Below are 15,841 nucleotides of genomic sequence, written 5' to 3' on the forward strand. Positions count from 1 at the left end.
TTCAAAATAAAAAACATGATTTCTTTATTTTCTACATTATCCCAAAAAACAAAGTATCGCATCTTCCAGTAACTTGTTCTGTCTGACAGTGTGGGGAGGTTTCAGTGGATTCTTCCAGAGTTCTGTTCCGGCGCTGCAGTCAGTGTGTGTGTGTGTGTGTGTGTGGGGGGGGGGGGGGGGGGGGTGAGTTCACACTCATTACTCCTTCTTGGTTCCTTGTTTTCTCAGCTGAGCACGAAATCTAAAAAAAAACAGAAAAGAAATGAAGACCCTATAACACCAGCAGAGGGCGTCACACGGGGCTGCAGAGCGCCAGCAGAGGGCGTCACACGGGGCTGCAGAGCGCCAGCAGAGGGGGGCCACACACGGGGCTGCAGAGCGCCAGCAGAGGGGGGCCACACACGGGGCTGCAGAGCGCCAGCAGAGGGGGGCCACACACGGGGCTGCAGAGCGCCAGCAGAGGGGGGCCACACACGGGGCTGCAGAGCGCCAGCAGAGGGGGGCCACACACGGGGCTGCAGAGCGCCAGCAGAGGGGGGCCACACACGGGGCTGCAGAGCGCCAGCAGAGGGGGGCCACACACGGGGCTGCAGAGCGCCAGCAGAGGGGGGCCACACACGGGGCTGCAGAGCGCCAGCAGAGGGGGGCCACACACGGGGCTGCAGAGCGCCAGCAGAGGGGGGCCACACACGGGGCTGCAGAGCGCCAGCAGAGGGGGGCCACACACGGGGCCGCAGAGCGCCAGCAGAGGGCGGCACACGGGGCCGCAGAGCGCCAGCAGAGGGCGGCACACGGGGCCGCAGAGCGCCAGCAGAGGGCGGCACACGGGGCCGCAGAGCGCCAGCAGAGGGCGGCACACGGGGCCGCAGAGCGCCAGCAGAGGGCGGCACACGGGGCTGCAGAGCGCCAGCAGAGGGCGGCACACGGGGCTGCAGAGCGCCAGCAGAGGGCGGCACACGGGGCTGCAGAGCGCCAGCAGAGGGCGGCACAAGGGGCTGCAGAGCGCCAGCAGAGGGCGGCACACGGGGCTGCAGAGCGCCAGCAGAGGGCGGCACACGGGGCTGCAGAGCGCCAGCAGAGGGCTGCACACGGGGCTGCAGCAGAGGGCACAGCACAGTTAATAACACATTGCTGCTATTACATGAGACTGCGGCGTACACCTCCATAAAATCACACTGGGTCACCCTCCCACTATTTGGGGTGCAGCCCCCAGTTTCTTACTTTGCTCTAAAAGCTGTGACACGACTGGTTACCATGGAGACGTAGCGATCGACCAGCGCCTGTGGAGTGACCATGAAAGCAAGTGATCAGTGTACAGGGTATATATAGGGATCATACTACTATGCATTCCTATATACATACACATAGTGTCCCAGACCCTCCATAGCTTACGTCACTAGTGGATATCCCCCATATACATCTATACATCACTAGCAGATATCCCCGTATAACATCTGTAAGTCACTAGTGGATATCCCCCATATACACTCACCGGCCACTTTATTAGGTACACCATGCTAGTAACGGGTTGGACCCCCTTTTGCCTTCAGAACTGCCTCAATTCTTCGAGGCATAGATACAACAAGGTGCTGGAAGCTCCTCAGAGATTTTGCTCCATATTGACATGATGGCATCACACAGTTGCCGCAGATTTGTCGGCTGCACATCCATGATGCGAATCTCCCGTTCCACCACATCCCAAAGATGCTCTATTGGATTGAGATCTGGTGACTGTGGAGGCCATTTGTGTCCAGTGACCTCATTGTCATGTTCAAGAAACCAGTCTGAGATGATTCCAGCTTTATGACATGGCGCATTATCCTGCTGAAAGTAGCCATCAGATGTTACAGGGTACATTGTGCTCATAAAGGGATGGACATGGTCAGCAACAATACTCAGGTAGGCTGTGGCGTTGTACCAAGGGGCCCAAAGAGTGCCAAGAACATATTCCCCACACCATGACACCACCACCACCAGCCTGACCCGCTGATACAAGGCAGGATGGATCCAGGCTTTCATGTTGTTGACGCCAAATTCTGACCCTACCATCCGAATGTCGCAACAGAAATCGAGACTCATCAGACCAGGCAACGTTTTTCCAATCTTCTACTGTCCAATTTCGATGAGCTTGTGCAAATTGTAGCCTCAGTTTCCTGTTCTTAGCTGAAAGGAGTGGCACCCGGTGTGGTCTTCTGATGCTGTAGCCCATCTGCCTCAAAGTTCGATGTACTGTGCGTTCAGAGATGCTCTTCTGCCTACCTTGGTTGTAACGGGTGGCGATTTGAGTCACTGTTGCCTTTCTATCAGCTCGAACCAGTCTGCCCATTCTCCTCTGACCTCTGGCATCAACAAGGCATTTCCGCCCACAGAACTGCCGCTCACTGGATGTTTTTTCTTTTTCGGACCATTCTCTGTAAACCCTAGAGATGGTTGTGCATGAAAATCCCAGTAGATCAGCAGTTTCTGAAATACTCAGACCAGCCCTTCTGGCACCAACAACCATGCCACATTCAGAGGCCACAAATCACCTTTCTTCCCCATTCTGATGCTCGGTTTGAACTGCAGGAGATTGTCTTGACCATGTCTACATGCCTAAATGCACTGAGTTGCCGCCATGTGATTGGCTGATTAGAAATTGAGTGTTAATGAGCAGTTGGACAGGTGTACCTAATAAAGTGGCCAGTGAGTGTACATCTATACATCACTAGCAGATATCCCCGTATACATCTATACGTCACTAGTGGATATACCCGTATACATCTATACGTCACTAGAGGATATACCCGTATACATCTATATGTCCCCATTGTTATAGGACACGCCTCACCTGATTGTGTTTATACATCATAGGAAATGTGAAGACGCCAATCACTCCTGGAGAAGAAAGAGAAGTGTGAGGACGAGGCGCACACCCCAAAGCCGGAGCCACACACCTGACACCTCAGTATATAAGGGGGCGCATACAATATATATACCATATGGCAGACCTGAGACACTGATGTCTTACCGAGAAGAAGCAGCGTCAGACCATTCACCACAGCACCAACATAGGTGAGGAGGTAGAGGAGGAGCAGGAACTGCAGAGGGGGGAGAAACCCGAAATATGAGGAGGAACATACAGATATATACAGGGAGAGGAGGAGCATACAGATATATACAGGGAGAGGAAGAGCATACAGATATATACAGGGAGAGGAGGAACATACAGATATATACAGGGAGAGGAGGAGCATACAGATATATACAGGGAGAGAGGAGGAGCATACAGATATATACAGGGAGAGAGGAGGAGCATACAGATATATACAGGGAGAGAGGAGGAGCATACAGATATATACAGGGAGAGAGGAGGAGCATACAGATATATACAGGGAGAGAGGAGGAGCATACAGATATATACAGGGAGAGGAGGAGGAGCATACAGATATATACAGGGAGAGGAGGAGCATACAGATATATACAGGGAGAGGAGGAGCATACAGATATATACAGGGAGAGGAGGAACATACAGATATATACAGGGAGAGGAGGAGCATACAGATATATACAGGGAGAGAGGAGGAGCATACAGATATATACAGGGAGAGAGGAGGAGCATACAAATATATACAGGGAGAGAGGAGGAGCATACAGATATATACAGGGAGAGAGGAGGAGCATACAGATATATACAGGGAGAGGAGGAGCATACAGATATATACAGGGAGAGGAGGAGCATACAGATATATACAGGGAGAGAGGAGGAGCATACAGATATATACAGGGAGAGGAGGAACATACAGATATATACAGGGAGAGAGGAGGAGCAGGAACTACAGGGCAGGGAGAAACACGAAATATAAGGAGGAACATACAGATATATACAGGGGGAGGAGGAGCATACAGATATATACAGGGAGAGGAGGAGCATACAGATATATACAGGGAGAGGAGGAGCATACAGATATATACAGGGAGAGGAGGAACATACAGATATATACAGGGAGAGGAGGAACATACAGATATATACAGGGAGAGGAGGAACATACAGATATATACAGGGAGAGGAGGAACATACAGATATATACAGGGAGAGGAGGAACATACAGATATATACAGGGAGAGGAGGAACATACAGATATATACAGGGAGAGGAGGAGCATACAGATATATACAGGGAGAGAGGAGGAGCATACAGATATATACAGGGAGAGAGGAGGAGCATACAAATATATACAGGGAGAGAGGAGGAGCATACAGATATATACAGGGAGAGAGGAGGAGCATACAGATATATACAGGGAGAGGAGGAGCATACAGATATATACAGGGAGAGGAGGAGCATACAGATATATACAGGGAGAGAGGAGGAGCATACAGATATATACAGGGAGAGGAGGAACATACAGATATATACAGGGAGAGAGGAGGAGCAGGAACTACAGGGCAGGGAGAAACACGAAATATAAGGAGGAACATACAGATATATACAGGGGGAGGAGGAGCATACAGATATATACAGGGAGAGGAGGAGCATACAGATATATACAGGGAGAGGAGGAGCATACAGATATATACAGGGAGAGGAGGAACATACAGATATATACAGGGAGAGGAGGAACATACAGATATATACAGGGAGAGGAGGAACATACAGATATATACAGGGAGAGGAGGAACATACAGATATATACAGGGAGAGGAGGAACATACAGATATATACAGGGAGAGGAGGAACATACAGATATATACAGGGAGAGGAGGAACATACAGATTTATACAGGGAGAGGAGGAGCATACAGATATATACAGGGGGTGGAGGAGCAGGAAAAGCAGGGGAGGGAGAAACCCAAAATATTAGAAGTAACATACAGATATACACAGGGAGAGGAGGAGCAGGAACTGCAGGGGAGGGAAAAACCCGAAATATGAGGAGGAACATACAGATATATACAGGGAGAGGAGGAGCAGGAACTATGGGGGAGAGCGAAACCCAAAATATAAGGAGTAATATACAGATATATATAGGGGGCATGAGAGGAGGAGCAGGAACTGCAGCGAAGGTGGGGGAAAAACCCGAAATATGAGAAGTAACATACAGATATACACTCACCGGCCACTTTATTAGGTACACCATGCTAGTAACGGGTTGGACCCCCTTTTGCCTTCAGAACTGCCTCAATTCTTCGTGGCATAGATTCAACAAGGTGCTGGAAGCTCCTCAGAGATTTTGGTCCATATTGACATGATGGCATCACACAGTTGCCGCAGATTTGTCGGCTGCACATCCATGATGCGAATCTCCCGTTCCACCACATCCCAAAGATGCTCTATTGGATTGAGATCTGGTGACTGTGGAGGCCATTTGTGTCCAGTGACCTCATTGTCATGTTCAAGAAACCAGTCTGAGATGATTCCAGCTTTATGACATGGCGCATTATCCTGCTGAAAGTAGCCATCAGATGTTACAGGGTACATTGTGCTCATAAAGGGATGGACATGGTCAGCAACAATACTCAGGTAGGCTGTGGCGTTGTACCAAGGGGCCCAAAGAGTGCCAAGAGAATATTCCCCACACCATGACACCACCACCACCAGCCTGAACCGTTGATACAAGGCAGGATGGATCCATGCTTTCATGTTGTTGACGCCAAATTCTGACCCTACCATCCGAATGTCGCAGCAGAAATCGAGACTCATCAGACCAGGCAACGTTTTTCCAATCTTCTACTGTCCAATTTCGATGAGCTTGTGCAAATTGTAGCCTCAGTTTCCTGTTCTTAGCTGAAAGGAGTGGCACCCGGTGTGGTCTTCTGCTGCTGTAGCCCATCTGCCTCAAAGTTCGACGTACTGTGCGTTCAGAGATGCTCTTCTGCCTACCTTGGTTGTAACGGGTGGCGATTTGAGTCACTGTTGCCTTTCTATCAGCTCGAACCAGTCTGCCCATTCTCCTCTGACCTCTGGCATCAACAAGGCATTTCCGCCCACAGAACTGCCGCTCGCTGGATGTTTTTTCTTTTTCGGACCATTCTCTGTAAACCCTAGAGATGGTTGTGCGTGAAAATCCCAGTAGATCAGCAGTTTCTGAAATACTCAGACCAGCCCTTCTGGCACCAACAACCATGCCACGTTCAAAGGCCACAAATCACCTTTCTTCCCCATACTGATGCTCGGGAGAACTGCAGGAGATTGTCTTGACCATGTCTACATGCCTAAATGCACTGAGTTGCCGCCATGTGATTGGCTGATTAGAAATTAAGTGTTAACTAGCAGTTGGACAGGTGTACCTAATAAAGTGGCCAGTGAGTGTATACAGGGAGAGGAGGAGCAGGAACTGCAGAGGGGGAGAAACCCAAAATATTAGGAGGAACACACAGATATATACAGAAGCCATTGGAGTAAACACCAAGTAAAAAGGGAGAGCAGGTTGGAGGAATGGAGAGGGATAGCAGCATAGCGCACTCTACCTTGAGTGACTCCTTGGTGTCCTGCACTAAGAAGAGTCTACGGAGGGTGGAGAGCGCAGAAAAGAAGAGGGCAACAAGACGAGACACCAGCAACTCCACCTGCTGCGGAGGGAGGATGGGTTCCATGTCCAGGTACTTCCTAAGAAAAAGAGTGACAACAACACCACTCAATTACACCAAGGAGCACTGACACCACTCTGTAATGCCAAGGGGCAACAACACCGCCATACTACGCCTTGGAGCACCGACACCGCTCTCCTACACCCAGGAGCACCGACACCGCTCTCCTACACCCAGGAGCACCGACACCGCTCTCCTACACCCAGGAGCACCGACACCGCTCTCCTACACCCAGGAGCACCGACACCGCTCTCCTACACCCAGGAGCACCGACACCGCTCTCCTACACCCAGGAGCACCGACACCGCTCTCCTACACCCAGGAGCACCGACACCGCTCTCCTACACCTAGGAGCACCGACACCGCTCTCCTACACCTAGGAGCACCGACACCGCTCTCCTACACCTAGGAGCACCGACACCGCTCTCCTACACCTAGGAGCACCGACACCGCTCTCCTACACCTAGGAGCACCGACACCGCTCTCCTACACCTAGGAGCACCGACACCGCTCTCCTACACCTAGGAGCACCGACACTACTCTCCTACACCTAGGAGCACCGACACTACTCTCCTACACCTAGGAGCAGTGACACCACTCTCCTACACCTAGGAGCACCGACACCACTCTCCTACACCTAGGAGCACCGACACCACTCTCCTACACCTAGGAGCACCGACACCACTCTCCTACACCTAGGAGCACCGACACCACTCTCCTACACCCAGGAGCACCGACACCACTCTCCTACACCTAGGAGCACCGACACCACTCTCCTACACCTAGGAGCACCGACACCACTCTCCTACACCTAGGAGCACCGACACCACTCTCCTACACCTAGGAGCTCTGACACTGCCCTATGTCTTCCCTGGGACTTACTGGAAGGGGTTCCCTCCATCTCCTTTCTTCAGGGCTTTGTGGTAGAGCCGCAGAGTGAAGGCCGCACTAAGGACCAGGAGACAGGCGTACGAGACGACACTGATGACACTGTACTGGATGAGACACAGCAGGCACAGGGTGAGACCGGTGAGACAGCCGGCCGAGAGAGTAATGTCTCTCCAGTACAGGAGGTCTGCCACTGCAAGAGAGAACAGAGCTCAGTATGAGTGTAGGGAGCAGGGAGAGAGTAGGGAGCAAGGAGGGCTCTAGCATGGGTGCTAAAAGCAGGAACAGCATCAGGATAGCCATAGGGAGCAGAGAGGGCATCAGGATAGCCATAGGGAGCAGAGAGGGCATCAGGATAGCCATAGGGAGCAGAGAGGGCATCAGGATAGCCATAGGGAGCAGAGAGGGCATCAGGATAGCCATAGGGAGCAGAGAGGGCATCAGGATAGCCATAGGGAGCAGAGAGGGCATCAGGATAGCCATAGGGAGCAGAGAGGGCATCAGGATAGCCATAGGGAGCAGAGAGGGCATCAGGATAGCCATAGGGAGCAGAGAGGGCATCAGGATAGCCATAGGGAGCAGAGAGGGCATCAGGATAGCCATAGGGAGCAGAGAGGGCATCAGGATAGCCATAGGGAGCAGAGAGGGCATCAGGATAGCCATAGGGAGCAGAGAGGGCATCAGGATAGCCATAGGGAGCAGAGAGGGCATCAGGATAGCCATAGCGAGCAGAGAGGGCATCAGGATAGCCATAGCGAGCAGAGAGGGCATCAGGATAGCCATAGCGAGCAGAGAGGGCATCAGGATAGCCATAGCGAGCAGAGAGGGCATCAGGATAGCCATAGCGAGCAGAGAGGGCATCAGGATAGCCATAGCGAGCAGAGAGGGCATCAGGATAGCCATAGGGAGCAGAGAGGGCATCAGGATAGCCATAGGGAGCAGAGAGGGCATCAGGATAGCCATAGGGAGCAGAGAGGGCATCAGGATAGCCATAGGGAGCAGAGAGGGCATCAGGATAGCCATAGGGAGCAGAGAGGGCATCAGGATAGCCATAGGGAGCAGAGAGGGCATCAGGATAGCCATAGGGAGCAGAGAGGGCATCAGGATAGCCATAGGGAGCAGAGAGGGCATCAGGATAGCCATAGGGAGCAGAGAGGGCATCAGGATAGCCATAGGGAGCAGAGAGGGCATCAGGATAGCCATAGGGAGCAGAGAGGGCATCAGGATAGCCATAGCGAGCAGAGAGGGCATCAGGATAGCCATAGCGAGCAGAGAGGGCATCAGGATAGCCATAGCGAGCAGAGAGGGCATCAGGATAGCCATAGCGAGCAGAGAGGGCATCAGGATAGCCATAGCGAGCAGAGAGGGCATCAGGATAGCCATAGCGAGCAGAGAGGGCATCAGGATAGCCATAGCGAGCAGAGAGGGCATCAGGATAGCCATAGCGAGCAGAGAGGGCATCAGGATAGCCATAGCGAGCAGAGAGGGCATCAGGATAGCCATAGCGAGCAGAGAGGGCATCAGGATAGCCATCGGGAGCAGAGAGGGCATCAGGATAGCCATCGGGAGCAGAGAGGGCATCACGATAGCCATAGGGAGCAGAGAGGGCATCACGATAGCCATAGGGAGCAGAGAGGGCATCACGATAGCCATAGGGAGCAGAGAGGGCATCACGATAGCCATAGGGAGCAGAGAGGGCATCACGATAGCCATAGGGAGCAGAGAGGGCATCACGATAGCCATAGGGAGCAGAGAGGGCATCACGATAGCCATAGGGAGCAGAGAGGGCATCACGATAGCCATAGGGAGCAGAGAGGGCATCACGATAGCCATAGGGAGCAGAGAGGGCATCACGATAGCCATAGGGAGCAGAGAGGGCATCACGATAGCCATAGGGAGCAGAGAGGGCATCACGATAGCCATAGGGAGCAGAGAGGGCATCACGATAGCCATAGGGAGCAGAGAGGGCATCACGATAGCCATAGGGAGCAGAGAGGGCATCACGATAGCCATAGGGAGCAGAGAGGGCATCACGATAGCCATAGGGAGCAGAGAGGGCATCACGATAGCCATAGGGAGCAGAGAGGGCATCACGATAGCCATAGGGAGCAGAGAGGGCATCACGATAGCCATAGGGAGCAGAGAGGGCATCACGATAGCCATAGGGAGCAGAGAGGGCATCACGATAGCCATAGGGAGCAGAGAGGGCATCACGATAGCCATAGGGAGCAGAGAGGGCATCACGATAGCCATAGGGAGCAGAGAGGGCATCACGATAGCCATAGGGAGCAGAGAGGGCATCACGATAGCCATAGGGAGCAGAGAGGGCATCACGATAGCCATAGGGAGCAGAGAGGGCATCACGATAGCCATAGGGAGCAGAGAGGGCATCACGATAGCCATAGGGAGCAGAGAGGGCATCACGATAGCCATAGGGAGCAGAGAGGGCATCACGATAGCCATAGGGAGCAGAGAGGGCATCACGATAGCCATAGGGAGCAGAGAGGGCATCACGATAGCCATAGGGAGCAGAGAGGGCATCACGATAGCCATAGGGAGCAGAGAGGGCATCACGATAGCCATAGGGAGCAGAGAGGGCATCACGATAGCCATAGGGAGCAGAGAGGGCATCACGATAGCCATAGGGAGCAGAGAGGGCATCACGATAGCCATAGGGAGCAGAGAGGGCATCACGATAGCCATAGGGAGCAGAGAGGGCATCACGATAGCCATAGGGAGCAGAGAGGGCATCACGATAGCCATAGGGAGCAGAGAGGGCATCACGATAGCCATAGGGAGCAGAGAGGGCATCACGATAGCCATAGGGAGCAGAGAGGGCATCACGATAGCCATAGGGAGCAGAGAGGGCATCACGATAGCCATAGGGAGCAGAGAGGGCATCACGATAGCCATAGGGAGCAGAGAGGGCATCACGATAGCCATAGGGAGCAGAGAGGGCATCACGATAGCCATAGGGAGCAGAGAGGGCATCACGATAGCCATAGGGAGCAGAGAGGGCATCACGATAGCCATAGGGAGCAGAGAGGGCATCACGATAGCCATAGGGAGCAGAGAGGGCATCACGATAGCCATAGGGAGCAGAGAGGGCATCACGATAGCCATAGGGAGCAGAGAGGGCATCACGATAGCCATAGGGAGCAGAGAGGGCATCACGATAGCCATAGGGAGCAGAGAGGGCATCACGATAGCCATAGGGAGCAGAGAGGGCATCACGATAGCCATAGGGAGCAGAGAGGGCATCACGATAGCCATAGGGAGCAGAGAGGGCATCACGATAGCCATAGGGAGCAGAGAGGGCATCACGATAGCCATAGGGAGCAGAGAGGGCATCACGATAGCCATAGGGAGCAGAGAGGGCATCACGATAGCCATAGGGAGCAGAGAGGGCATCACGATAGCCATAGGGAGCAGAGAGGGCATCACGATAGCCATAGGGAGCAGAGAGGGCATCACGATAGCCATAGGGAGCAGAGAGGGCATCACGATAGCCATAGGGAGCAGAGAGGGCATCACGATAGCCATAGGGAGCAGAGAGGGCATCACGATAGCCATAGGGAGCAGAGAGGGCATCACGATAGCCATAGGGAGCAGAGAGGGCATCACGATAGCCATAGGGAGCAGAGAGGGCATCACGATAGCCATAGGGAGCAGAGAGGGCATCACGATAGCCATAGGGAGCAGAGAGGGCATCACGATAGCCATAGGGAGCAGAGAGGGCATCACGATAGCCATAGGGAGCAGAGAGGGCATCACGATAGCCATAGGGAGCAGAGAGGGCATCACGATAGCCATAGGGAGCAGAGAGGGCATCACGATAGCCATAGGGAGCAGAGAGGGCATCACGATAGCCATAGGGAGCAGAGAGGGCATCACGATAGCCATAGGGAGCAGAGAGGGCATCACGATAGCCATAGGGAGCAGAGAGGGCATCACGATAGCCATAGGGAGCAGAGAGGGCATCACGATAGCCATAGGGAGCAGAGAGGGCATCACGATAGCCATAGGGAGCAGAGAGGGCATCACGATAGCCATAGGGAGCAGAGAGGGCATCACGATAGCCATAGGGAGCAGAGAGGGCATCACGATAGCCATAGGGAGCAGAGAGGGCATCACGATAGCCATAGGGAGCAGAGAGGGCATCACGATAGCCATAGGGAGCAGAGAGGGCATCACGATAGCCATAGGGAGCAGAGAGGGCATCACGATAGCCATAGGGAGCAGAGAGGGCATCACGATAGCCATAGGGAGCAGAGAGGGCATCACGATAGCCATAGGGAGCAGAGAGGGCATCACGATAGCCATAGGGAGCAGAGAGGGCATCACGATAGCCATAGGGAGCAGAGAGGGCATCACGATAGCCATAGGGAGCAGAGAGGGCATCAGGATAGCCATAGGGAGCAGAGAGGGCATCAGGATAGCCATAGGGAGCAGAGAGGGCATCAGGATAGCCATAGGGAGCAGAGAGGGCATCAGGATAGCCATAGGGAGCAGAGAGGGCATCAGGATACCTAAAGGGAGCAGAGAGGGAATCAGGATAGCTATAGGGAGCAGAGAGGGAATCAGGATAGCTATAGGGAGCAGAGAGGGAATCAGGATAGTCATAGGGAGCAGAGAGGGAATCAGGATAGTCATATGGAGCAGAGAGGGCATCAGGATAGCCATAGAGTGCAGAGAGTGCATCAGGATAGCCATAGGGAGCAGAGAGGGCATCAGGATAGCCATAGGGAGCAGAGAGGGCATCAGGATAGCCATAGGGAGCAGAGAGGGCATCAGGATAGCTATAGGGAGCAGAGATGGCATCAGGATAGCCATAGGGAGCAGAGAGGGCATCAGGATAGCCATAGGGAGCAGAGAGGGCATCAGGGTAGCCATAGGGAGCAGAGAGGGCATCAGGATAGCCATAGGGAGCAGAGATGGCATCAGGATAGTCATAGGGAGCAGAGAGGGCATCAGGATAGCCATAGGGAGCAGAGATGGCATCAGGATAGCCATAGGGAGCAGAGAGGGCATCAGGATAGCCATAGGGACCAGAGAGGGAATCAGGATAGCTATAGGGAGCAGAGAGGGAGGGCATCATGTTTGCCATAGGAAGCAGAGAGGGAGGGCATGAGGATTACCATAGGGATCATAGAGGGAGGGCATCAGGATAGCTATATGGAGCTGATAGGGCATCAGGATAGCCATAGGGAGCAGAGAGGGCATCAGGATAGCTATAGGGAGCAGAGAGGGCATCAGGATAGCTATAGGGAGCAGAGAGGGCATCAGGATAGCTATAGGGAGAATAGAGGGAGGATATCAGGATAGCTATAGGGAGCAGAGAAGGAGGGCATCAGGATAGCTATAGAGAGCAGAGAGGGAGGGCATCAGGATAGCTATAGGGAGCAGAGAGGGAGGGCATCAGGATTGCTATAGGGAGCAGAGAGGGAGGGCATCAGAATAGCTATAGGGAGCAGAGAGGGCATCAGGATAGCCATAGGGAGCAGAGAGGGAGGGCATCAGGATAGTCATAGGGAGCAGAGAGGGAGGGCATCAGGTTAGCTATAGGGAGCAGAGAGGCCATCAGGATAGCCATAGGGAGCAGAGAGGCCATCAGGATAGCCATAGGGAGCAGAGAGGCCATCAGGATAGCTATAGGGAGCAGAGAGGCCATCAGGATAGCCATAGGGAGCAGAGAGGCCATCAGGATAGCTATAGGGAGCAGAGAGGCCATCAGGATAGTCATAGGGAGCAGAGAGGGCATCAGGATAGCTATAGGGAGCAGAGAGGGCATCAGGATAGCTATAGGGAGCAAAGAGGGCATCAGGATAGCTATAGGGAGCAAAGAGGGCATCAGGATAGCTATAGGGAGCAGAGAGGGCATCAGGATAGCTATAGGGAGCAGAGAGGGCATCAGAATAGCTATAGGGAGCAGAGAGGACATCAGGATAGCTATAGGGAGCAGAGAGGGCATCAGGATAGCTATAGGGAGCAGAGAGGTAGGGTATCAGGATAGCCATAGGGAGCAGAAAGGTCATCACCATAGCTATAGGGAGCAGAGAGGGCATCAGGATAGCTATAGGGAGCAGAGAGGTAGGGTATCAGGATAGCTATAGGAAGCAGAGAGGGCATCAGGTATAGCTATAGGGAGCAGATAGGGCATCAGGATAGCTATAGGGAGCAGAGAGGGAGGGTATCAGGATAGCTATAGGGAGCAGAGAGGGCATCAGGATAGCTATGGGGAGCAGAGAGGGCATCAGGATAGCTATAGGGAGCAGATAGGGCATCAGGATAGCCATAGGGAGCAGAGAGGGCATCAGGATAGCCATAGGGAGCAGAGAGGGAGGGTATCAGGATAGCTATAGGGAGCAGAGAGGGAGGGTATCAGGATAGCTATAGGGAGCAGAGAGGGCATCAGGTATAGCTATAGGGAGCAGATAGGGCATCAGGATAGCTATAGGGAGCAGAGAGGGAGGGTATCAGGATAGCTATAGGGAGCAGATAGGGCATCAGGATAGCTATGGGGAGCAGAGAGGGCATCAGGATAGCTATAGGGAGCAGAGAGGGCATCAGGATAGCCATAGGGAGCAGAGAGGGCATCAGGATAGCCATAGGGAGCAGAGAGGGAGGGTATCAGGATAGCTATAGGGAGCAGAGAGGGAGGGCATCAGGATAGCTATAGGGAGCAGAGAGGGCATCAGGTATAGCTATAGGGAGCAGATAGGGCATCAGGATAGCTATAGGGAGCAGAGAGGCCATCAGGATAGTCATAGGGAGCAGAGAGGGCATCGGGATAGCTATAGGGAGCAGAGAGGGCATCAGGATAGCTATAGGGAGCAAAGAGGGCATCAGGATAGCTATAGGGAGCAAAGAGGGCATCAGGATAGCTATAGGGAGCAGAGAGGGAGGGCATCAGGATAGCTATAGAGAGCAGAGAGGGAGGGCATCAGGATAGCTATAGGGAGCAGAGAGGGAGGGCATCAGGATTGCTATAGGGAGCAGAGAGGGAGGGCATCAGAATAGCTATAGGGAGCAGAGAGGGCATCAGGATAGCCATAGGGAGCAGAGAGGGAGGGCATCAGGATAGTCATAGGGAGCAGAGAGGGAGGGCATCAGGTTAGCTATAGGGAGCAGAGAGGCCATCAGGATAGCCATAGGGAGCAGAGAGGCCATCAGGATAGCCATAGGGAGCAGAGAGGCCATCAGGATAGCTATAGGGAGCAGAGAGGCCATCAGGATAGCCATAGGGAGCAGAGAGGCCATCAGGATAGCTATAGGGAGCAGAGAGGCCATCAGGATAGTCATAGGGAGCAGAGAGGGCATCAGGATAGCTATAGGGAGCAGAGAGGGCATCAGGATAGCTATAGGGAGCAAAGAGGGCATCAGGATAGCTATAGGGAGCAAAGAGGGCATCAGGATAGCTATAGGGAGCAGAGAGGGCATCAGGATAGCTATAGGGAGCAGAGAGGGCATCAGAATAGCTATAGGGAGCAGAGAGGACATCAGGATAGCTATAGGGAGCAGAGAGGGCATCAGGATAGCTATAGGGAGCAGAGAGGTAGGGTATCAGGATAGCCATAGGGAGCAGAAAGGTCATCACCATAGCTATAGGGAGCAGAGAGGGCATCAGGATAGCTATAGGGAGCAGAGAGGTAGGGTATCAGGATAGCTATAGGAAGCAGAGAGGGCATCAGGTATAGCTATAGGGAGCAGATAGGGCATCAGGATAGCTATAGGGAGCAGAGAGGGAGGGTATCAGGATAGCTATAGGGAGCAGATAGGGCATCAGGATAGCTATGGGGAGCAGAGAGGGCATCAGGATAGCTATAGGGAGCAGAGAGGGCATCAGGATAGCCATAGGGAGCAGAGAGGGCATCAGGATAGCCATAGGGAGCAGAGAGGGAGGGTATCAGGATAGCTTTAGGGAGCAGAGAGGGAGGGTATCAGGATAGCTATAGGGAGCAGAGAGGGCATCAGGTATAGCTATAGGGAGCAGATAGGGCATCAGGATAGCTATAGGGAGCAGAGAGGGAGGGTATCAGGATAGCTATAGGGAGCAGATAGGGCATCAGGATAGCTATGGGGAGCAGAGAGGGCATCAGGATAGCTATAGGGAGCAGAGAGGGCATCAGGATAGCCATAGGGAGCAGAGAGGGCATCAGGATAGCCATAGGGAGCAGAGAGGGAGGGTATCAGGATAGCTATAGGGAGCAGAGAGGGAGGGCATCAGGATAGCTATAGGGAGCAGAGAGGGCATCAGGATAGCTATAGGAAGCAGAGAGGGAGGGTATCAGGATAGCTATAGGGAGCAGATAGGGCATCAGGATAGCTATGGGGAGCAGAGAGGGCATCAGGATAGCTATAGGGAGCAGATAGGGCATCAGGATAGC

The 15,841-nt window shown here is 53.3% G+C and overlaps 1 protein-coding gene across 2 annotated transcripts in view; it reads right to left on the reverse strand.

The window, feature by feature from the left end:
* Positions 1–15,841, reverse strand: part of RTN2 (reticulon 2) — a 26,980-nt gene continuing 11,139 nt past the window's right edge. For both annotated transcript variants that reach the window (XM_072123695.1, XM_072123694.1), the window contains exons 5-10: positions 7,449–7,647; positions 6,447–6,585; positions 3,008–3,077; positions 2,828–2,874; positions 1,222–1,280; positions 1–241 (exon numbers count right to left, since the gene is read on the reverse strand). In XM_072123695.1, coding sequence (XP_071979796.1) covers positions 199–241; positions 1,222–1,280; positions 2,828–2,874; positions 3,008–3,077; positions 6,447–6,585; positions 7,449–7,647 — 557 coding nt within the window. In that variant the 3' untranslated portion in view covers positions 1–198. The remainder of the gene's footprint in view (positions 242–1,221; positions 1,281–2,827; positions 2,875–3,007; positions 3,078–6,446; positions 6,586–7,448; positions 7,648–15,841) is intronic.

The sequence above is a fragment of the Engystomops pustulosus genome, chromosome 9 (assembly GCF_040894005.1).
Source record: "Engystomops pustulosus chromosome 9, aEngPut4.maternal, whole genome shotgun sequence".
NCBI lineage: Eukaryota > Metazoa > Chordata > Amphibia > Anura > Leptodactylidae > Engystomops > Engystomops pustulosus.